This window comes from Cryptococcus neoformans, assembly GCF_000091045.1.
Source record: "Cryptococcus neoformans var. neoformans JEC21 chromosome 5 sequence".
NCBI classification, from domain to species: Eukaryota; Fungi; Basidiomycota; class Tremellomycetes; order Tremellales; family Cryptococcaceae; genus Cryptococcus; species Cryptococcus deneoformans.
The window spans coordinates 456,185-475,000 of NC_006687.1; the positions used below are offsets into that span (position 1 = coordinate 456,185).

The window sequence follows — 18,816 nt, forward strand, 5'->3', positions numbered from 1 at the left end:
GAGTACATTTCTATCTCCCAAATGCGGCAGGAAACAGCAACAAAACCAAGGATTAATATGATTAATGAAGTTACTGTGCGGGACGGTGATGATTCGAGTGAATAACGAAGAATGGGTCACAAAGCATCACGATGGTAGTAAGAATACCTAAGTAAAGTAAATAAGTAAATGAAGCTGCTTCCGTCGTCTCCCTTTATTAATAACTAATTATCTTCATTTTTAAGGCGCTTCTTGTTTATTTTCTCAACTCTTTTTGCCATCGCGTCGGTTTTGTTCGTTCTTTCGTCACTGCAGGTCGTTGTTGTTAATCACCGACCTCTTCATTGCTATTATTCAGGTGTCTTTAACTGTTACAAAAACATTTTCAAAATCCATAATCAGGTTAGCTCACCGTTTCAGGAGATCCAACGATTTTCTGCTTTTCCAGCTGCCTCGAATATATCTACTGCACAATACCATCGTTCCTGTTCCTGCCAGTGATCGACTACTACATATCCCACAAAATGATGCAGGTCGAAAATACCACTCCGATTTGCGACGGCACTTTTGTCGCCATCAACAACCTTTCGCCTCAGAATGCGAATACCTCATCGTTAGAAGTGAGTAAGTTCTCCTTTTATATCCTGCAGTAAAGTACTGAGCCAATAATGAAATACCCCTCACGTAGCCGCAGGTACTATTGATTCTTGTCGGCTTACCGGGCAGCGGTAAAACTACTTTTGCGGAAGCACTAGTTCGCGCATCTTCAATGTACATTACACCTCCAGAGGGGACTGGCAAGGTTCAGCCATCTGTAATAAGAAGGCCTTGGATGCGAGCGTCCCAAGACGATGCCCCCAGCAAGAGGAGGCAAGAGTGCGAATCCAGAGTCCGATGGGGCTTGAAAAACGGATATAATGTACTTGTCGATAGGGTTGGGTTCGATCCTGTGTATGTAAATTCCTTCGCACTAGGTCTATCGTGTCTTTTGGCAGATTCATCGAGACGCTCATCAATGGTCTGCCCTGACGCTGACAATTTCCGTAGCCAGAGAAGTCATTTTGTGGCAATTGCCGACGATCAGCTTCCAAGACCACTAGTATATTGTCTTATTCTCTCTGTATCTCAAGACACACTTCAGTCGCGACTACTAGGACGCGAATCACATCCGACCATCCACGGAGGTGAAGAAGGTATGCGTGTCTTATCTCAAATGAGCCGACTATTCCAACCACCTACTATTTATGGAGGGGAAGGACTTGACCGCATGTATGTGCTGGATGAGATAAATCAACCTAGTGCTGCCGAAGGATGGAGTGATCAGAGGGTGTTGGAGATTGTAGATCGAGTTGGGAACGATGGTAGGAGAGAGGTGGGAGAGAGAAAAAATTACCGGCCTGCGCCTAGAATTCATGACGACAATGCGAGCCCGCGAGGAGCCAGTAATAACTTCAGAGGGGGAAGGAGAGGAATGTGGGGAGGGAGCAGAATAAGAGGTTCATGGGACGGTAGAGGAAGCTGGCGAAGTAGGGGAGGGTATAAAGGGCCAAGTAGTGGATGGTCATCAAGAGAAGGCTCTCGTGGTACAGGGGGTGGTACAGGGTTTCCGCCGGCGTCTTTAAGTTCCCATAATCCCTATAATCGTTCTTTTGGTAATCAAGGTGCGCCTGGAGGTGCTTAATGCTAGTCAATAGAGTTGGATCAATGGTTATTCATTGTTATGAAACGGCGGACATAACAATGGTACGTATAGTGATTAAGATAAGAGATGCACGCGGGATGTGATAAATAATGGGCCGGTTTTTATGGAATCGAGGTGATTGGATGACGCAGGAGATGACGGCGATAAGCGATCCTGGTGGCTTTGGGATGACGTAATACAATTACTCCGGACACCGGGGGCTGAAGACCGACATGCAGATCATCCACAAACTAGGAATTAAACTAAGAACGATTATTTTTCATCTCCTTTTTCAGTCGTCACCACTTAATCCTTCTCAGCCAGCTCTTATACTCTCCCACTCCCTATTCCCCCGCCCAGATCATCCCTGAACCCCTGTCAGCCTACGGCAGCCGTCGGTCCCTCCATTGTACTGTCACATTCACCGCCCACAAGTGCGGTGGACAGGCACTTCCGGTTCGTCCAGCTTTTGGCAGGCACATCGGTTCTCCGAAGAAGTGTCAGCGCTATATGAGCCCGGCCAACGGCGGGGACATGCGGGCGTTCGCCATGCCAAGGGTCGGAAATTCGTGAGCAAAGTCGATGCTTCATTCATGAGCGCTGTCATTGATGGCGCTATGCATAGTAGTTCATATACGCTTGTCGTGAGACAGCAGCCTGAAAGGGCAAGGTTGTGCTCCTACAAGGAAGAAAACGAGACTAGTAAGTCGCAACTGATGCCTACCGCGGAGTGTCCAGTTAACAAATGTTATAGTTGACCGACGTCCAGTGGATCCACCCCCTGTTGTGGAACTGCGAGTCGGCTCTGGTCGAGAAGTTACCCCAGAGTGCGTAATATTTGTCGATGTCGTAACGGCGGATGTAATTTTAACCCGGTTTGTGCCAACTAGGCAACTTTTGGAATCTACATCTTTCTTCATCCGGGCTACCACTGTAACTTCCGATCCATTAACCCCTGCATCTCCTACGTCATTCAACCCCTCCCTCTTTTCTTCCAAACCACTTACCCATGCGGGGCCGACTTATGCCCCCGTCAAAACCCCTCTGGGGGCCGACGCAACGACCGGAGAGGTTATTCAGACTCCAGAGAAGCTTCGGCTACTTGACGGGCGAATGGCAGCTCTCTGCACCTTTGCAAAAATTAGTGTCCGTGTACCAGGCATTTTTCGATTGAAGTTTACACTTTTCGAGACTACTGAGTTAGTAAAATTCTCTGAAAGTATTTCAGTTTGCTGACAATATGCCCTCAGGCGTGGCATTCTCGAATTAGCACACACAATATCAGAACCTTTCGAGGTATTTTCTCCCAAGTTATTCAAGGGAATGCATGAAAGCACTCCCTTAACAAGACATCTGGCCGCACAAGGACTAAAAGTCAAGCTGCGGACGGACACCACGGTTGGGAGGCAGTTAGTATATAGAAGCAATACATCTGTCACAGTGCTAACTTTCGTGATAACTGCAGGAGTGTTCGACGACGGCGAGCTTCTGCGAATCCAACAACCCCTTCGACTCCTTCTATCATAAAGGAAGATGTCTCTGCGTCGACGAACATTCCCCCTGCTTCTTCCCCACATTTCTTACCAGCTAAATCTCGGCGCTCGCCCTCTTTATCCGCCCAAGCTCCACCAAGTCATCCGGAGGTGCCTTCACCATCATCAAAGGTCGCTCGGCGCACAGTTAGTGATAGTCCTCGAAATCTTGTTTGGCGGCATGCTGCGTATGAGTTTATGAGACCTCACGCTGCGGATAATCGTGTTTCAGGTCCCGGTGGAAGGCCCTTCACGGATGACGGGGCTTTTATTTCCCCGAATCCTGTAGATTGGAGAGGTAAGTTTGACTTTAGCTAAATAAGCGCGTACTGATCAAGCAAAAGTCTCTGCTCCGTCGTCTGATCTATCAGCATTTTCTTTATCGCGTCCACACCGCGTGGATCCGTTCCGGCCTCCTTCTGTTCCAAATGATACAACCAACTTAGCATCTCCTCAATCATACACGCCATCGTCATATCCTTCTTCCCAAGTATCTTCCACTCAAAGTCTCCCCACCACACCATCGCCAGTGACATCTTCTCACTCCTCTATACAATCCACATTACCGATATCTAGACGAAGCCTCGGCATTGACGATGGGGTCCCTATCCTCCCGCTGCCAAGTTCATTCAACTCTCCCGGACACGCCGAATTTGTGCCACCTAGCGTCAATCAGGTACTGAATCCATTACGGCGGAGCAGTATAAGTAGTGGACTAGGTTTGCCTGAAGGACATGGATCGTCGTCTCAATCCGTCGCAGGACCAATAATCGCGAGGAATCGTTATCTGGACGCACCCATATCGGGTTCATCGAGTCTTCGGCGGCCTTCACCGTTGACGTTGCCACCACTGAGGCCGCCACCACAGCAGGAAGAGACAAGTTACGAGCGACACTAATAAACGCGTTATGCTTCGGCCTTTTTTGTTCATTACAACACTACCTATATCCACATTCTATTTATCCCTGTCATGATAAATTGACGGCTTCATTTTTCGCTTTTTAATTGATTAACATTTCCTGTACACGTCTATAACAACTCTTTAACTTTTTTTCATTTATTTTCTTGTTGCTTCCTTACTGTTGCGTTCTCTCCTGATCGGGGTTTTAGGTCTATTCATGAATTCAAAGCATTTGTAAAACATGCATACGTAATCATGAGTGTATGAGTTATAATTATATGCTATATACATCTATATCCCAAAAGCTTATTATCACCTATTTGACACGGGCTTGCTCTAAAAGCTCTCTTCTTTTGATGTTCCATGTATCTCTATCAACACTTAGACATTCTCCTGCCCACCCAAGGAGACCAATCTTTTCATTTTTTTCCCATGTTGCAGCACCGACTTCAGCTTGCGTGATGGGTTTGAAGCCACATTTGGCGAAAAGCTTTCCCCCATCAGGCGACAGAGGATTTGTCCGGACAATCACACGGTCGACTGGGGGAGAAAGATCACCGGATGAGATGGAAAACGCATGGTCGAGAGCTGTGAGAACAAGTTCAGAACCCACTCCGTTTCGGCGGTATGGCTGATCGACGTCCAGGTGTCGTATGTGGGCGATTCGAGAGGCTGGCTTGGTTTCTTTACCAGCGATACGTCTTCGCAGATCAGGTGCGTTGTTGTTTTCTTCGTCTTCTTTGCTCGAGGCAAAAACATCATGGCCATCCTTCTCATTCAATTGCCCTTCCTCTTCGCCCAAAACGCTACCAAGCTGCTTTCCAGCGTTTTTTGTGACGTCGAGGCACACCACACCTACGACCTCTCCTTTATGCTGGAAGACCCAGATTCCACTCTTTCCTTCCGCGTAATATGTTGAGGGCCTGATCATGTCGATTGCGCCTATTATTTTACGCATACGCGCAGTAAATAATGGTCGATGAATGTACTCCACGATACCCATGAGGGGAAGAAAAGCGAGACATGGGCCAATCAAGGGAGAGATGTAGCTCAAGGGATTTGAATTGACAGAGAATGAGGAGATGTGGTTGATACCCATTCCGAGAAGGAATACGACTAAGAGGGCCAGAGGGCTGGTGATGACTGGGATTTATAAGCTCGGGTCCTCAATGCGATATTTGGCAGGCTTACTCTTGTTATTTGCCCTAGCAAGGCCTTCCATGACTCCTTGGCCTACCAGCATCTTGACCATGTGTTCATCTTTCGAAGGGTCAAATGCGCGAACAATGTCAACATCGTCGGGGATTGGAGGCTGTTGTTGGGACATTGAATAAAATGCCGAGTAACGGGGAAATGAAGATTTTGGAAGTGGGGTACGTATGTATATATATACAGATGGAAAGAAGGTGGAGGCGATGGTGGAGGGACAAATAGAAGGCAGCAAATCATACGCACGTTCTTCACAGGCACATCTCAGGTACATCGCGGACACCATTTCATCTCCATCGAGCCCCGACGCGTTCGCCTGAAAATGATAAGACCGCGTTTCGTTTCTATAATACTCTGGCTTTCGTGTTTGACTTGCCGCCTGCATATTCCTCCCCCTACAAGATGCCCGTCCCAGTCAGCGAGAAACCGTGAGTGTCAACCAGTTGTCCAATTCAGAATAACAGAAGTGCTGATTAATCGCCTCAGAATGGTCGAGTATGAGTGAGTTCCTTGATCAGTACAAAACGCCCGTCAGACTCTGACTGTCTGCCAGTGCATCTAGCCCGCAGGTTATGCAGCTCTTCTACAGGCGTCTGTTCCCTTACCGCCCGCTCTATCTTTGGCTGAATCAAGAACAGAGTAAGTCTTACCGCCGTGCAGGCTTCGACAGCGGAATTGACACGGATTTAGTACCCAGCAAGTTATTCACCCATCGTGAATTCGCTTTCACATTGGCAGGAGACGTCTACCTTCGATACCAATCTTTCAACAATGTCGATGAATTTAAAGCTTCTATTGCCAGGCATATTCCATCACGTTTTGAGATTGGCCCTCAATATAGCGCAAGAGTATGTCCATGCTACTGATACAGCGTTCCTCTGCTGACGCTGGATACAGCCGAAGGACAGGAAGACGCTTGCCTCTGGCGCTCTTCAACCACAGAGGCGAGAGCTCGTTTTTGATATTGATATGACCGATTACGATGAGATCCGAACGTGTTGCACGGATAAGACTATTTGTAAGCGATGCTGGGGCTTTATTGCCGCCGCCGTAAAAGTGCTGGATCATTCTCTCCGAGGTAGGTTGTCAATTGGCATTTAAACCATGCGGATAGTTTTCTTATTAATCTATATAGAAACATTCGGCTTCAAGCATCTCTTATGGGTGTACTCTGGTCGACGAGGTATCCATTGCTGGATCTCTGATCAGTCGGCTTTGGATCTCACCGATGATCAGCGACGAGCGTTGGTTACTTTTTTGGAAGTGATAAAGGGTGGCAAAGAACAAAGCAAGAAGGTCAATGTGAGAGGACCAACTGGTGATGCTGCCCTCCATCCTTTCTTGTCGTGAGTTGGACCATCGTGTAAAAGGTCTGTGGCATTACATAATTAACCCCAACCATAGTGAAGCACTCGATACCCTCAAACCATTATTCTCTAGCCTCTGTATCTACGACCAGGATTGTTTCAAGGGAGAAAAGGGATGGGAAGCGTTGCTTGCCATTTTGCCGACTGATAGAAGTGAGCAGTATTCGTAAATTTGGTGGATTAGACACTGAACATTTACAGCTGTCATTGGACCACTAAGGGCCAAATGGGAAAAGAACTCGGATAGTTCAAGCGAAGAAAAATGGCGGGAACTTATGAGCGAGATTGCAAAACATAAGAAAGAGGAGGCAATCATGGTATGTGGTATAAAATTTACTCGAATTCATCGCTGACTCACATTTATTTGCCCCTCTAGACCAAATTCACAAAAGCAGTAGAAGACGTCGTCTTACAATACACCTATCCGCGTATCGATGCTGAAGTTTCCAAGCATCGTAACCATTTGCTCAAGTCTCCGTTTTGTGTTCATCCCGGTACCGGTACGTTGAAGGAATTCTTCCGTCGCTTCATCCAAACTAATACAAGTCAAGGTCGAGTTTGTGTCCCTATAAACCCGTCTCTGATCGACGAATTTGATCCCGATACAGTGCCCACTGTCGGTCAATTGCTGAATGAGCTCGACAATGTAAAGGCTGAGGATTCTGAAGCTGCTGGCCGGCGTATGGAAGGTAAGTTTTCTTTCCAGGCCATATCTTTTCTATATCTGTACTGATGAAATGTGCAGACTACGAGCACACTTCACTGGGACCTTACGTGGAGATGTTTGAAAAGCATGTTGCTGCAGTCCTGAGGGATGGTCGGAATGCGAAAAGAGGTAAGTTAGCTGATATATAGTCTACGGATTTCAAGCTGACACCCTTCATAGCTGCCAAGGCAGAGAGTTTGGATTTCTAGAATACCAGGCTTTCATTTGTTGTATTATATGCATGTTTAACTGTCTAATCGCGCCCGGAATCTGAAGCTGCTCTACAAGACCCAATCTAAAACGACTCATTGCGCATTTATTTCCTTGACTATATTTGCCATCGATCATAGGATGAACGCGCTTTGCAACCTCCACTCACGCGGAAGAAACGCGTCCGCTTTATGGAAGCCGAACCTCGTACTACGAATAACAATTTGTATTTGTTGATCAGCGGCTGACAGCGGAGGTCGGTCATCCATCATTATACGATTCTAGTTCATCAACTGTAATAATACATTGTCATCGTTCTCTTCAGCAGCGTCTTCCCCACTTCGTTAACCAATCTCGAGCAAAATGGTCCGTCCCATTCCCATCCCCATCCGCCACACGACACTCGAAGTAGGCACGGCATTTGAGAAACACGCCCTCTCGTTCCTCAACAAATCTATGTCAATGTCCCTTCGCCACGTAGGTGGCGCTAGGGATGGAGGTGTAGATCTAAGAGGTTGGTGGTGGGTCCCAAGAATAGCCATGCCAGCAACTGAATTCGCCGCCGGCGAAAATTGTGGCGGGGTGAGGAGATTGAGGGTATTAGCGCAGTGTAAAGCTGAAAAGAAGAGCGTTGGTCCAAGGGCAGTTAGGGAGTTAGAAGGAGTCATGTCGCAACTCGAGTTCCGTCAGTTTTGTGCTATATTGAAATGTAGAGATTTATACTGAGCAAGATTCGCAGGCAGGGAGCAACAGTCGACCGCAGAAGCGGCAATAGCAATATTGATATCCCAATCGGGCTTTACAAAAAACGCAATGCTGCATGCCACTCAATCACGAATACCACTGATGCTTTTGCATCTTCCAGGCGGTCAACCAACGGGCCTGACTTTGATATCCTCATCTCCCGAAAGGGATAGCGGTACTTTTGCGGATCAAGAGAGGATAAAAGTAGAGAGTGCTTGGTGGAATCGTCCACTGTCACATGGGATATTAGGTGGTAAGATGGAGTTACGGCGGGAAGTTTTAGTGACCGGTGATGGTTTAGGAGCAAATACAGCGCTATGGATGGACGGCGAAAGGCTTGGTAGATGCGTGCCATCTGAAGAAGATGAACTTGAAGGCTGGTAAAGCACCTTAGCATCATGTATTCATTGAGATGATCGAAATGCCATTCGTTTGTTGTACAATCATGATCGATCTATCGTCTAAGTCATAACACCACTAGGCACTAATAGGTACAAACATGGATAGATATGCGTCGCAGAAAGACCCATTCAGAAGCAATGCTGCTCTCATTCATCGGCCACCAATCCCCCATAATATACCGTCAAGGCCTTGACCTTGTCCCTGACAGTCTCTTCTTCGACTTCTACCCATTCCCTCACTCTGCCTCTTCTTTCTGGATCAGGATAATCCAGTTCTCGGGCAAGCTCTGATATTTCCTGCATGTCCATGTTTCTGGGAAGATAGTATGCGATATTCGGGGTGAGTTTGGAGGTGAGATTGAACAAATCTCTCCCGTGGATAGGAAGAATCGAGGAAAGAGAGTAGGTAGCAGAAGGGCTGTTCAAGTAATCGATTCCGCCTGAGTGGGTTTCTATGAGTAGATGTTCTTGGAGAACTAGCCATTCAACATACCCCAGGGTGGCGAAAGAAAGACAACATCAATTTTGTCTCCGGGATTCTTTTCTGCGAATGATCGAGCAAATTCTGTATAATCTCCCAAGATAAACTCGATTCTATCGGCCACACCATGATGCAATGCGTTGTGCCTGGCTAATTTTAATCGTGTAATGTCGTTATCAATGGCAATAACTAGATGAATGGTCAATAACTAGAAACCGAAATTATGAATGGACTAACCCCTTTCGCAAGTCTTTGCAAACGCAATGGCATTTCCGCCAACACCACAAAAAGCGTCCACAATCACATCACATTGACAACGTTCCGCTATGTGGGTCGCAATAGGTTGCGGTGTTACCGAGAACCACCCAGTATGATCTAAAAGAAGTGGTAATCTGTCGTATTCGGGAAAAAGAAGGCCGCGCTGACGAAAATCTACGAGGTGGCCTTTAGCCTCGTTCGTGCCAAACGAAACATCAACATAGACCACCCACACTTTTGTAATTGCTTAGGTACGTGATCAACATGAGTGAACCTCGGTACTAACCCGGTACAGTCCCATGGATGGTCAATATGCGGGTTCACAATCGTGCCAGCTTGACGTTGTCTCTTTTTGGACTGTTTTCGTGCTTTGGCCGTAGAGGGTTTTACAATTTTGTTTGTGCCACCTAGCCAACTGACATTATATGACTCTGATTTTCGGCGAGCGGTGGGAGACAGAGAAGCGGATGCTTCCATTTGATATGACTCATTCTGATTCGGTGAAGACTGGGACTCTGCCTGGATCTGAGCTTGAGACACTTCCATCAGAGTTATGTCCTTCTCTCCGGACTCTTCGATTGTCCCTGCGCCGTTTACTAGCGTGGACTTGATACCTGGCAAATCCACACCCTTTTCACATCGTTCTTCTTCTTCTTCTTCATTGTTCGAATAGGGTTGAGTGGGTAATAATGTCTGAGTACTGAACAAAGTATCTACAGGCACGGTAGGTGTGTCAACCGGATGTTGGACGGTGAGTTGGGTAGTGTCCCCTGACTTTGAGCGTATTGACCGACGAAGATCGTCTGGAAGCGACGTAAAGAGCGAAAGGCTCTGCCTCCCCCTTTTCGGCATTGTTTATGAGCAGAGATGAAAAGAGATGTGGGATATATATGTATCATTGATATTCCCACAAGTTCGAAGTCAACAATATGGCGTCCGTCCGCCCACTGCATACTGCCGCCGGATATTTATTTACTATAGGGGCATGTTTTCAAGTCACGTGACCCCCCCTTCAGAAGATTTCAACCACTCGAGAGCATTCATCCAGATTTCTTCGTGTTGGCTGAATATCCCAACCCCATATACATCACACGAAATGTCCAAAGCAGTTCTCGCCGCCGCAGAAAAGACAAAGAGCAAGGACAAGGCAGGCCCCAGTGAAGGGGTCAAGCCAAGGAAGGACAAAGTCCTCATGCTCTCCTCTCGAGGTGTCACTCAGCGCATGAGGCATCTTATGCGAGACCTCGAAGCTTTGTTACCGCATGTCAAACGAGGTGAGTCTACTGAGTCTACTGAATAGAAGCAGAGTTATGCTCTAACGTTATTTTTTAGACTCTAAGCTCGACACAAAATCATCTCTCCATCTCCTCAACGAATTAGCGGATCTCCACTCTTGCTCAAACACCCTTTACTTTGAAGCCCGACGACATGAAGACCTTTATCTCTGGCTTTCTCGATCTCCCAACGGCCCTAGTGTCAAATGCCACGTTCAAAATTTGCATACCATGGATGAGCTCAAGATGACCGGAAACTGTTTGAAGGGAAGCAGAGGTTTGGTTTGCTTTGATGGATCGTGGGAAGGAGAACACTGGAGCTTGATGAAGGAGATGTTCACACATGTAAGCGCAGACATGGCTTATTATTATTATTATTTTCCGCTAATGAAACAATCAGGCTTTTAGCGTTCCCAAGACTTCCAGGAAATTGAAGCCTTTCATTGACCACATCTTGCTCTTCTCACTTTTGGACAACAAGATTTGGTTTAGGAACTACCAAGTATGTCTTCATCATACCCCAGCCCGCGAATATTGTTCTAATATCACCATTTAGATAATTGAAAAAGATCCTCTTACTCCCTCCGGCCCTCCTCAATCGTCCCTTGTCGAAATCGGTCCCCGATTCGTCCTTACTCCCATCAAGATCTTTGAAGGCTCTTTTGGTGGTCCCACCCTCTTTTCCAACTCTGAATTCATCACTCCTGCGGCCATGAGGGCGAGTGTGAAGCGCATTGCTGGTGAGAAGTACAGGGTCAGGAAGGAGGGTGAGAAGGACAGGGAAGAGAGGAGAAAAAGGGTCAGAGAAGACGTCGAGGAGGACGAGTTGGCCAGAAAGAAGGTGTTTGCTTAGAGCGCTTGACCTTACTGTATGTATTCTTTGCCATCACGATATTCAATGTGTCCGCTTGCTAGCATCAAACAGGATTCATGAGGATTGATAAACAGATTACAATGATTTGGGTTACTTCTAAATAGCCACGATTCTCAAGGGGATGTAACTGAGCCGTTTTCCCCATTCCTTGGCGAATTATGTTCAACTTGTGCTTCTGCTTGATGATCTTGTCGCAAGATATCGATCTTTTCCAGCCACTGTTTTGCATTGTCTCGGGAACCGGTATCAAGGTAGTAAGCCGACTACCAAGTGATCAATAACTTCTTGAAGAAAATACAGGGAAACTTACATGACCACAAACGACCCTCACATACGCCTTTCCCAGCCCACACACCTTCAAATTATCCTTTATCTCGCTCATTCTCAATATAGCAAATGTGCAAAAGTCGACATCCTTTTCGTTTGAATCTGCGAGTAGCACTAGCCGATCGCTGAGCAAGACACCTAACAGATTCCGGCCAATTAAGTCGGTATGGTTGTGCTGGTAATAGATTGTATCCAGAGTCTCCCTTCTTTCTCCCGGGAAAAGAAGCTCTTCATTGTCGATCATGAAGTGATCACGAACAATGCTGATCGATTCGCGGGTCAGGTAACGGACCAGAGTGAACGGGCCTTCCATGATGAGATCAGGGGAGTCCAAAGCCAAAGTCTGGTTGATAAAGGTAGCTGAATGATCAGGGCGTAGCTGGGAGCGTAGTTGGGCAAATCGTCTGGCTTGAGAAACGCGAGTGCCGAGGGATGACATGGACTTGTAGGCGATATCCAACGCATCATCGTTTTGGCTTTGAGGAGGAGTCTGGCGAGCCAGATGTTTGAGCTGAGAAATAGAGTCAGGTATGCAATCTGTGGAATTTATTACTTACGAAAAGCTCATAATGAGTCAAGCGCTTCAGAGGAAGTTCTAAATATTGCGCTAGAGACTTCAACTCGTGCTCTGGGTGCTTCTTACGCTCATGGCAAAACTCTTCAACCCACAACTCGTGGCCTGAAGGGTTCCCTGGCGGCTCTACCCACAGATCGGCAGTGAGGATAGCGTCCCAAACACTTCTGCCGTAGGCACTGTAGTAACCTTTCAACTCATCTGCGCGACTGTTGAACACCTCTGCGATTTCATAAATAGCCCGTTTTGACCACACACCGTCAGTATCATGTCCCATCGCCTTCATCTGTCGGATGATCATAGTGATTGTCGGGTAGATGTCCACAGTATGGTAGTTGATGATTTTCCGGATGTCGCTGAACACTGTCCTTCGCTCGTCCTCGGGAATTTCGAAGAAGTGTTGTCCTCCGGGGCCCATCTGAATAGGTTGAGACATTGGAAGGATGTAAATTTTGCGCAGTTGGTTGAGTTGTTCCACGTAGCCCTTTTCGCTATCCTGAAAATCATTGAGGATGCCGACACGCTGCTCCGGGTCATCTTCATAAGTCCTAGAAACCGGGTTGGCGTGTAGTTTGCCATCTGACGTTGAACTGGTGGTTGACGTAGCTGACTGGGTAGTGGCGGATTGGTAAACCCTAAAAGCTGAATCGGCAACGACGTTCCTTGATCTAGGCGAAGGCCGGGTCCTTGAGAGTGGCGGCAGAGTTTGCTTTGACGCTGACCCAACACTAGTCAGCAACCACGATTAGGCTGAGTGCTGATACGGTATCTATACGCACAATTGCACAGAGCAAGGCATCCGGTCATGGTGAGTAATTGTTTATGTGCTGTAGTCTGTCGTAATCAAAGATCAAATAGAAAGCTGAATATGAATAATAGATACGAATCAGAAGTTGACTTATGACGAGGACTTGCCTGCTGATGCTGCTAGTTCCCAATTGCCACAGACTGCCAGTCATCGTCCAACGAGTATCAAAGTACGGTGCTGAAACTAGGCGGAGAAATGACCGAAAGGCCACAGCTGAGACGCGACGCGACGCGTACCAGATATGTTCCTGGGATATGTTATTCAGCCGCCCATTTTGGAGCATGTTCCGCGGCCCACCGGGCGGCAAATCTTCTCGAGATGTTTGTGAGCGAAAAAGAGCAGCAGCGATATACTTTGGCTCCCCGTGCAGCGCCACGCTTCTAGACGCCCCCGCCCGCCTCCCGCACAGACCCCCTTTCTCCGCGCTCCATATACATACCCATTCGGCCGACATCCTCCACATCATCGGACTTAGCGTTATGAGCGATAGCCACGATTCCCCACAAACCGCCGGCCACGCTCCGCACACCGAGCACTCCCACCCGTCCCCGACTCCCCCCTCAAATCACACAAGCCCTCCACTCTCCTCACAGCCGCCGCACGAGCAACACAACCCGCCCCTCCACCACCCCCCACAGCATGCACATATCGGCGACGATGAAGCTGCTGCACTGGCCATGGAAGCAGATATGGACGCATCGGTCATGATAGACCCTGCACTCTTGGGCGATGAGGAGGGCTTTGATCCCACAACGCTTGCCAATCTTGCAGCTCTTTCGAGGATCATTAATGACGATGACGAAGACATGCAGGTAGACGAGATGGCGCCAGAGCCAGAACCGGAAGATGAACCGCTTGAGACGGGATCGCCTCGAGAGCCGCTTACCAGAGAACAGGTACAAGAGTTCATGAACCAGCTTGCTCAAAGAGATAAGAGCAAAGACCAAGAAGAAGATAAAGACAAGGATCATGAAGGAAATAAAGACAAGGACCAAGACGATGCACGCGATAAGGGCGATAAGGAAGGTGATCAAGAGGAAGAAGAAGTGCGTAGTGAAAAAGGAGATGACGAGTATGAAGAGCAGGGAAAGGTCAAAGGAAAAAGAAAGAGAAACAGAACTGTCCTGTGAGTAGACCTATCTGCAGTGTTGAAAGGAGATAACTAATTTGTATTAGGAGTTGTACCGGTATGTGACCTGATTTCAGCGGTGGAGGATGTGGACTGACCGTCGCATGATGACCTGCGCTACAGAATGTCATCGAAGAGCAAGTCAATGTTTCTACTCCAATCGCATTAATGCTGACCTTCATCATAGAAACGTATGTAATAGATCCACCATTAAAAAGCATAAACTAACCTTTGATCGTTCTTTTCTTCCAACAGAACATGTAAGCTAAGTGAATGCGTGACTCGGCACATCAGCTGATCAGATGCCAGTGCGACCGGAATATCCCGTGCAGTAGATGTGTCAAACGTGGCATCCCAGGATTATGCCGAATGGAGCACCCTGTTCTTCCTCGTCGAAAGCGCAGAAGGTGAGCTGGGCAGATCAATATTTAAATGATTATAGCTCATACATTTCCAGGCCTCAAGAAGATGAAGATCTCAACTACGAACTGGGCCTCCGCGTTCAGGCCCTGGAATCTCTTCTACGGGGTACTGGCTCATTCATTGATGCCGACCAAGCTCATGCAGCAGCCCACGAAACTGTCCGGGATGCTACGAAGGCTGCCAAGGCCGGTTCTCAGGATGCCACAAACGCATTGGCCCAGCTATCGCAAGGTGTCGAAGGCATGAGTCGGGGCGCGCAGTCAAGCTTGTTGCTTGATGTCTTGCAACAATTGACGGCCGCGAGTATGGGTAGACCGTTGAGTGGAAGCTCCAGTGCAGCCTCAGGCGATAAGAAAGGATTAGAGCTTTGGTCGTCACTGCCGAAAGCCTCCCAAGAGACGTAAGACCATTCCTTCTAGACATCTGTATCCTCGTATTGACTTGGGACACAGAACTGTCGCAATCGCTTCGGCCTTTGAGGACGATGATGCTCCGAACAAGATCAACATCTGCACTCCCGGGTACCGTGATGAGACAGGCAAACTCTTCGTGCCTCCTACGGTCCGTTATGCGGAGAAGCAACTTAATAGCGAAAGCATGGTGTCAAGGGAGGCTTTGCCAATCGAAGGCCATGCGCCTTTCCTTGACGCTGGAGTAAAATTCGCCTATGGAGGTGACAGTCACCCTTATAGACATAAGCGGGTAAATCTAATTCCTGTTGTCTGTTGTTCAGTTATTAAGACGCAGAGCTAATAAGTTTCCAGGTCGCTGCCGTTCAAGCTGTTTCTCTCACTGGTGCTCTTCGTCTCGCTGGAACATTCCTCTCTCGCTTCCCTACACTTCCTCCTACCAAGACGGTCTTTATTCCTTCACCAACTACTGATGAAGACGTGACTGCCCTCCAAGATGCGGGGCTCGAAATCCGATCTTTTAGGTTCCTCGATCTGAAAACCGGTGGGGTTGACTGGGAAAGCTTACGCGAGGACTTGCAAGATGCCCCAATGAAGAGCATAGTGTTGTTGCATGTCAGCGGAAGTGTTCCTAGTGGTGCGGAGTTAACGACTAATCAGTGGAGATTACTGGCATCATTGTTACAAGTAAGTTGCGCTAATTAAGTAGTCCGCCTATTGCTGACTCTTCCTTCAGGAGCGAGAAATGATTCCGCTCGTGATCATGGCTTTCCAGGGTCTGTCATCAGGTGATACCAATCGCGACGCTCAAGCGCTCCGGTTCATGGTCCACGAAGGTCTTCCTGTCGTACTCGTCCAAAACTTTGACGCCACTATGGGTCTCTATGCCGATTCTCCCTCCATCGTCTCCATCGTTACACGAAATTCCGAAGATAAGGACCGTGTTGAATCGCAGCTTCGGGCTATTGGCCGTGGGATGTGGATACACCCTTCGCCTTGGGGTGCCCACATCGCACACCAGATATTGACGGATGCCAAGCTACATCCTTCATGGTTGAAGGAGATGCGATTGATGTCAGACAGGTTGAGGAGTGCAAGAAGCAAGTTGTATATGCAGCTGGTGGACAAGTTGAAGACTCCTGGAGATTGGGCGCACATAAAAAAGGCAAACGGGATGTATTGGTAGGTTATATGGAAGATGAGCCACCCAAAGTCAGCTGACAATCTGCAGTACCGCCCTGCTGCCTTCTGCTCAAACCGAGGCGCTAACCGCTAAGCATCATATCCATTTGCTTCCCGATGGATGTTTTAACCTCGGATCTCTCAATAGCTCAAAGATTGATGCCCTCAGTCGTGCCATTGACTCTGTGGTTAGAGAAGGTATACGAGAGGCGGAAGAGGCTCAGGCCCATCGTTTGGCCATGGAATTAGCATTGGCGGCTGCCAAAGAGCAAGCAGCAAGGGAAGAGACTCAGAGAGAGGAAGAGAGGGAGGCGGCAGAGATGCGTGCCGCAAGAGAGGAAGACACATTGCTCATGGAGAGAAGTATTGCGAACGCTATCGAGAGGCAGAAGAGAGAAGAAGAAGAAGAGCGAAAGAGGGAAGAGCAAAGAAAGAGAGAGGACGAACAACAGAGAAAGCAAAGGGAGAGAGAAGAGATTGCAAGACAGGCAGAGGCTATTTTGGCGACTATTTAAGGGCGCTTGCGGTGTTTATATAAAAGTTGTATTTCGTTTGTACATAGATATTAGCTAATCGTCCGCTATACTTGGCATTCACTTTTGAATACAGTAATGAGATTTTATCATTGATGGCCTTGTATGCCTTACCGTGCAGTGAGAATCAATATACATACACACCAAGCTGCAGATGCGTAAATCTACAATGGTAACTCTAGAAACACCTTCTCCTATGCCCAGACCCTAGTACTTGATGGCAGTCTCGAGCTTTTTAACCTCCTCCATGCACTCTTCCAAAGTTGCTTTGACATCCGCACGATCCTCCTCGCTGACAGTAGCCTTCTTGTTGGGGGTCGTGCTGTAATTCTGTCAGTTCACATAGTCGTCATCTCAGCAGTGAAACGACTTGCCTGATGAGAACACATGATGTTGCCCGCTTAGTACCGGCGTAGACACCCAGCTCCTCCCTGCAACTTGATCAGTATCACTGGCCTTCTGAACACTCCAGAACTACACTCACTTGCTCAATACCCAGCAGTATTCTACACCAGCAGCCTCCTCCGCCAGTAGAGGCAAGTGAGAGATGACATCGATGGGCGTAATATTGCTCGCGAGCAACAGCAACCCCTTCTCACCCTTCCTGAGCGCCTTGACAACTTCCTTCACACCACGCTTGAGCTGACGAGCCTTGGAGGCCTTCTTGACGGTCTTGTGCAGCTTCTTGGAGAGTTTCTTGCCGGCAAGAGGGGAAGCTATGGGGGAAATAGCGTCGGCAGGAACAGCAAATTCAGCCTTTTGCAAAAGGGTCAGCAATCGTTGTGAAGCAAGAGCGGAAAATAGCACACCTTCTTGTCCTCAACCTCCTCAGCACCCTCGGCGGCAAGACTCTTCCTCTTCTCCTTCTTCTCCTTCTTTTGCTTTTTTAAAGCTCGGTCACCATCGACCTCCATAGCAACAGCTTCGGCACTAGCGGTACCCTCCTCGGGGGCAACAGGCTCGGGAGCGATAGAGGTGTCGGCAACATCAGACTTCCTCTTCTTGTCCTTCTTCTCCTTCTTGGGGGTTGATTCGGGAGCCATTTTGATTAAGTATAGGTTTTCTTCTTTTGGAGATGGATCTGTCGAATGGTTTTGCGCAACTCTGCGCCGAAGAAATAACGGGATTAAACGCAAAAAATGGGCAGCCGGTGGTTTTAACACGTATCACGTGACTTTAAGAGGCCTATCAGAGTTCTGGCTGAACTTGGGGAAATTGAGGCAGAAAGGGGTTTCTTATGATTGCGTCATGACTTTGCGGGACGAGATACCCGAGGACTCGCTCTACTAGTATATGTAGCGAGCGATTATAAAGACATCCATCTCATCATCATTTCCCACAGCCCGCCATACGTTCTCAATTCTCTCAACGCATAATGTCAAACGTCAACATACAGACAACCATCTCCCCCTACCTTCAGAAGCCAGTTTGTACCAGGCCTCTCCTCGCGCAGCCAGAGCTCGATTCCGTCATCGCCCAAAGTGTGAAGGCGCACAAGAGTTGGAAAAAGGTTCCCCTCGAAAAGCGTATCCAGATCGCCCAGAAATGGCTTGTAAGGGTCGTTTAAATGTGTACAGGGATCCTGCTGACCCTGTTTTTAGGAGGAATTCGAAAAGATCGCCGATGTCGCTTGCGAGGACATTTCCACGCAGATGGGGAGGTGCGTTGATTGCATGCGGAACTCCGGAGCCCCAAAGGACGTCCACTAATAACAAGATAGACCTATCTCCCAATGTACTGGAGAGACTAATGGTACTCTCTGGAGGGCTCGTCACATCATTGACATTGCTGCTGAATGTCTCAAGCCTGTCCC

The 18,816-nt window shown here is 48.0% G+C and overlaps 11 protein-coding genes across 11 annotated transcripts in view; 7 read left to right on the plus strand and 4 right to left on the minus strand.

Moving 5' to 3' along the window:
* Positions 1-275: 275 nt before the first annotated feature.
* Positions 276-1,773, plus strand: CNE01635 (hypothetical protein). The gene is made up of 3 exons (XM_024658518.1): positions 276-599; positions 668-930; positions 1,027-1,773. Exons 1-3 carry the CDS (start codon positions 504-506, stop codon positions 1,658-1,660), a joined length of 993 nt encoding a protein of 330 aa, XP_024514369.1. The 5' UTR covers positions 276-503; the 3' UTR covers positions 1,661-1,773.
* A 197-nt stretch (positions 1,774-1,970) lies between these two features.
* CNE01640 (conserved hypothetical protein) lies at positions 1,971-4,479 on the plus strand. The gene is made up of 7 exons (XM_024657193.1): positions 1,971-2,229; positions 2,286-2,362; positions 2,415-2,487; positions 2,551-2,859; positions 2,911-3,069; positions 3,126-3,490; positions 3,537-4,479. Exons 1-7 carry the CDS (start codon positions 2,171-2,173, stop codon positions 4,088-4,090), a joined length of 1,596 nt encoding a protein of 531 aa, XP_024512958.1. The 5' UTR covers positions 1,971-2,170; the 3' UTR covers positions 4,091-4,479.
* Positions 4,337-5,498, minus strand: CNE01645 (hypothetical protein). The gene is made up of 2 exons (XM_024658519.1): positions 5,285-5,498; positions 4,337-5,236 (listed from the first exon to the last, which is right to left on the minus strand). Exons 1-2 carry the CDS (start codon positions 5,418-5,420, stop codon positions 4,410-4,412), a joined length of 963 nt encoding a protein of 320 aa, XP_024514370.1. The 5' UTR covers positions 5,421-5,498; the 3' UTR covers positions 4,337-4,409.
* Positions 5,499-5,665: 167 nt separating this feature from the next.
* Positions 5,666-7,629, plus strand: CNE01650 (conserved hypothetical protein). Its single transcript, XM_571227.2, has 12 exons — positions 5,666-5,730; positions 5,789-5,803; positions 5,856-5,941; positions 5,993-6,150; positions 6,200-6,380; positions 6,438-6,648; positions 6,707-6,822; positions 6,871-6,986; positions 7,046-7,169; positions 7,221-7,358; positions 7,415-7,504; positions 7,556-7,629. The coding sequence occupies exons 1-12, from the start codon at positions 5,705-5,707 to the stop codon at positions 7,582-7,584; spliced, it is 1,290 nt and encodes a 429-aa protein (XP_571227.1). The 5' UTR covers positions 5,666-5,704; the 3' UTR covers positions 7,585-7,629.
* Positions 7,630-7,823: 194 nt separating this feature from the next.
* Positions 7,824-8,769, plus strand: CNE01655 (hypothetical protein). The gene is made up of 2 exons (XM_024658520.1): positions 7,824-8,270; positions 8,325-8,769. The coding sequence occupies exons 1-2, from the start codon at positions 7,949-7,951 to the stop codon at positions 8,711-8,713; spliced, it is 711 nt and encodes a 236-aa protein (XP_024514371.1). The 5' UTR covers positions 7,824-7,948; the 3' UTR covers positions 8,714-8,769.
* Positions 8,751-10,389, minus strand: CNE01660 (conserved hypothetical protein). The gene is made up of 4 exons (XM_570784.2): positions 9,703-10,389; positions 9,449-9,643; positions 9,224-9,400; positions 8,751-9,170 (listed from the first exon to the last, which is right to left on the minus strand). Exons 1-4 carry the CDS (start codon positions 10,319-10,321, stop codon positions 8,878-8,880), a joined length of 1,284 nt encoding a protein of 427 aa, XP_570784.1. The 5' UTR covers positions 10,322-10,389; the 3' UTR covers positions 8,751-8,877.
* A 168-nt stretch (positions 10,390-10,557) lies between these two features.
* CNE01670 (ribosomal large subunit assembly and maintenance-related protein, putative) lies at positions 10,558-12,974 on the plus strand. The gene is made up of 5 exons (XM_024657194.1): positions 10,558-10,743; positions 10,802-11,088; positions 11,144-11,245; positions 11,300-12,472; positions 12,524-12,974. The coding sequence occupies exons 1-4, from the start codon at positions 10,566-10,568 to the stop codon at positions 11,594-11,596; spliced, it is 864 nt and encodes a 287-aa protein (XP_024512843.1). The 5' UTR covers positions 10,558-10,565; the 3' UTR covers positions 11,597-12,472; positions 12,524-12,974.
* CNE01680 (hypothetical protein) lies at positions 11,462-13,463 on the minus strand. Its single transcript, XM_024657195.1, has 4 exons — positions 13,298-13,463; positions 12,502-13,235; positions 11,928-12,455; positions 11,462-11,880 (listed from the first exon to the last, which is right to left on the minus strand). Exons 1-4 carry the CDS (start codon positions 13,323-13,325, stop codon positions 11,731-11,733), a joined length of 1,440 nt encoding a protein of 479 aa, XP_024512844.1. The 5' UTR covers positions 13,326-13,463; the 3' UTR covers positions 11,462-11,730.
* A 214-nt stretch (positions 13,464-13,677) lies between these two features.
* On the plus strand, positions 13,678-17,102 carry CNE01690 (expressed protein). The gene is made up of 9 exons (XM_024657196.1): positions 13,678-14,452; positions 14,503-14,513; positions 14,711-14,715; positions 14,765-14,862; positions 14,913-15,278; positions 15,331-15,580; positions 15,643-15,975; positions 16,025-16,470; positions 16,520-17,102. Exons 1-9 carry the CDS (start codon positions 13,806-13,808, stop codon positions 16,983-16,985), a joined length of 2,622 nt encoding a protein of 873 aa, XP_024512846.1. The 5' UTR covers positions 13,678-13,805; the 3' UTR covers positions 16,986-17,102.
* A 21-nt stretch (positions 17,103-17,123) lies between these two features.
* CNE01710 (nucleolar protein family A member 2, putative) lies at positions 17,124-18,096 on the minus strand. Its single transcript, XM_570792.1, has 4 exons — positions 17,813-18,096; positions 17,488-17,759; positions 17,378-17,434; positions 17,124-17,325 (listed from the first exon to the last, which is right to left on the minus strand). Exons 1-4 carry the CDS (start codon positions 18,044-18,046, stop codon positions 17,211-17,213), a joined length of 678 nt encoding a protein of 225 aa, XP_570792.1. The 5' UTR covers positions 18,047-18,096; the 3' UTR covers positions 17,124-17,210.
* Positions 18,097-18,333: 237 nt separating this feature from the next.
* Positions 18,334-18,816, plus strand: part of CNE01720 (aldehyde dehydrogenase, putative) — a 1,893-nt gene continuing 1,410 nt past the window's right edge. Inside the window, exons 1-3 of the mRNA XM_570794.1 lie at positions 18,334-18,555; positions 18,605-18,663; positions 18,724-18,816. The exon at positions 18,724-18,816 is cut by the window's right edge and continues 66 nt beyond it. Coding sequence (XP_570794.1) covers positions 18,379-18,555; positions 18,605-18,663; positions 18,724-18,816 — 329 coding nt within the window. The 5' untranslated portion in view covers positions 18,334-18,378. The remainder of the gene's footprint in view (positions 18,556-18,604; positions 18,664-18,723) is intronic.

Coding starts and splice junctions, on each gene's coding strand:
- CNE01690 (XM_024657196.1), top strand. CDS start 13,806: ATGAGCGATAGCCACGATTCCCCACAAACCGCCGGCCACGCTCCGCAC. Junction 15,279..15,330: donor CCGAAAGCCTCCCAAGAGAC/GTAAGACCATTC, acceptor CTTGGGACACAG/AACTGTCGCAATCGCTTCGG. Junction 15,581..15,642: donor ACCCTTATAGACATAAGCGG/GTAAATCTAATT, acceptor ATAAGTTTCCAG/GTCGCTGCCGTTCAAGCTGT.
- CNE01650 (XM_571227.2), top strand. CDS start 5,705: ATGCCCGTCCCAGTCAGCGAGAAACC. Junction 6,381..6,437: donor GCTGGATCATTCTCTCCGAG/GTAGGTTGTCAA, acceptor TAATCTATATAG/AAACATTCGGCTTCAAGCAT. Junction 7,170..7,220: donor TTGTGTTCATCCCGGTACCG/GTACGTTGAAGG, acceptor ATACAAGTCAAG/GTCGAGTTTGTGTCCCTATA.
- CNE01660 (XM_570784.2), bottom strand. CDS start 10,321: ATGCCGAAAAGGGGGAGGCAGAGCCTTTCGCTCTTTACGTCGCTTCCA. Junction 9,644..9,702: donor ACCTAAGCAATTACAAAAGT/GTGGGTGGTCTA, acceptor GCCACCTCGTAG/ATTTTCGTCAGCGCGGCCTT. Junction 9,171..9,223: donor CTTTCTTTCGCCACCCTGGG/GTATGTTGAATG, acceptor AAACCCACTCAG/GCGGAATCGATTACTTGAAC.
- CNE01655 (XM_024658520.1), top strand. CDS start 7,949: ATGGTCCGTCCCATTCCCATCCCCATCCGCCACACGACACTCGAAGTA. Junction 8,271..8,324: donor CATGTCGCAACTCGAGTTCC/GTCAGTTTTGTG, acceptor CAAGATTCGCAG/GCAGGGAGCAACAGTCGACC.
- CNE01645 (XM_024658519.1), bottom strand. CDS start 5,420: ATGTCCCAACAACAGCCTCCAATCCCCGACGATGTTGACATTGTTCGC. Junction 5,237..5,284: donor TGCTAGGGCAAATAACAAGA/GTAAGCCTGCCA, acceptor TATAAATCCCAG/TCATCACCAGCCCTCTGGCC.
- CNE01710 (XM_570792.1), bottom strand. CDS start 18,046: ATGGCTCCCGAATCAACCCCCAAGAAGGAGAAGAAGGACAAGAAGAGG. Junction 17,760..17,812: donor AGGAGGTTGAGGACAAGAAG/GTGTGCTATTTT, acceptor CTTTTGCAAAAG/GCTGAATTTGCTGTTCCTGC. Junction 17,326..17,377: donor ACATCATGTGTTCTCATCAG/GCAAGTCGTTTC, acceptor ACAGAATTACAG/CACGACCCCCAACAAGAAGG.
- CNE01640 (XM_024657193.1), top strand. CDS start 2,171: ATGAGCCCGGCCAACGGCGGGGACATGCGGGCGTTCGCCATGCCAAGG. Junction 2,230..2,285: donor ATGCCAAGGGTCGGAAATTC/GTGAGCAAAGTC, acceptor CGCTATGCATAG/TAGTTCATATACGCTTGTCG. Junction 2,488..2,550: donor GGTCGAGAAGTTACCCCAGA/GTGCGTAATATT, acceptor TGTGCCAACTAG/GCAACTTTTGGAATCTACAT.
- CNE01635 (XM_024658518.1), top strand. CDS start 504: ATGATGCAGGTCGAAAATACCACTCCGATTTGCGACGGCACTTTTGTC. Junction 600..667: donor CGAATACCTCATCGTTAGAA/GTGAGTAAGTTC, acceptor CCCCTCACGTAG/CCGCAGGTACTATTGATTCT. Junction 931..1,026: donor AGGGTTGGGTTCGATCCTGT/GTATGTAAATTC, acceptor CAATTTCCGTAG/CCAGAGAAGTCATTTTGTGG.
- CNE01680 (XM_024657195.1), bottom strand. CDS start 13,325: ATGACCGGATGCCTTGCTCTGTGCAATT. Junction 12,456..12,501: donor TGACTCATTATGAGCTTTTC/GTAAGTAATAAA, acceptor TCTATTTCTCAG/CTCAAACATCTGGCTCGCCA. Junction 11,881..11,927: donor TGAGGGTCGTTTGTGGTCAT/GTAAGTTTCCCT, acceptor ATCACTTGGTAG/TCGGCTTACTACCTTGATAC.
- CNE01670 (XM_024657194.1), top strand. CDS start 10,566: ATGTCCAAAGCAGTTCTCGCCGCCGCAGAAAAGACAAAGAGCAAGGAC. Junction 10,744..10,801: donor GTTACCGCATGTCAAACGAG/GTGAGTCTACTG, acceptor GTTATTTTTTAG/ACTCTAAGCTCGACACAAAA. Junction 11,246..11,299: donor TTTGGTTTAGGAACTACCAA/GTATGTCTTCAT, acceptor ATCACCATTTAG/ATAATTGAAAAAGATCCTCT.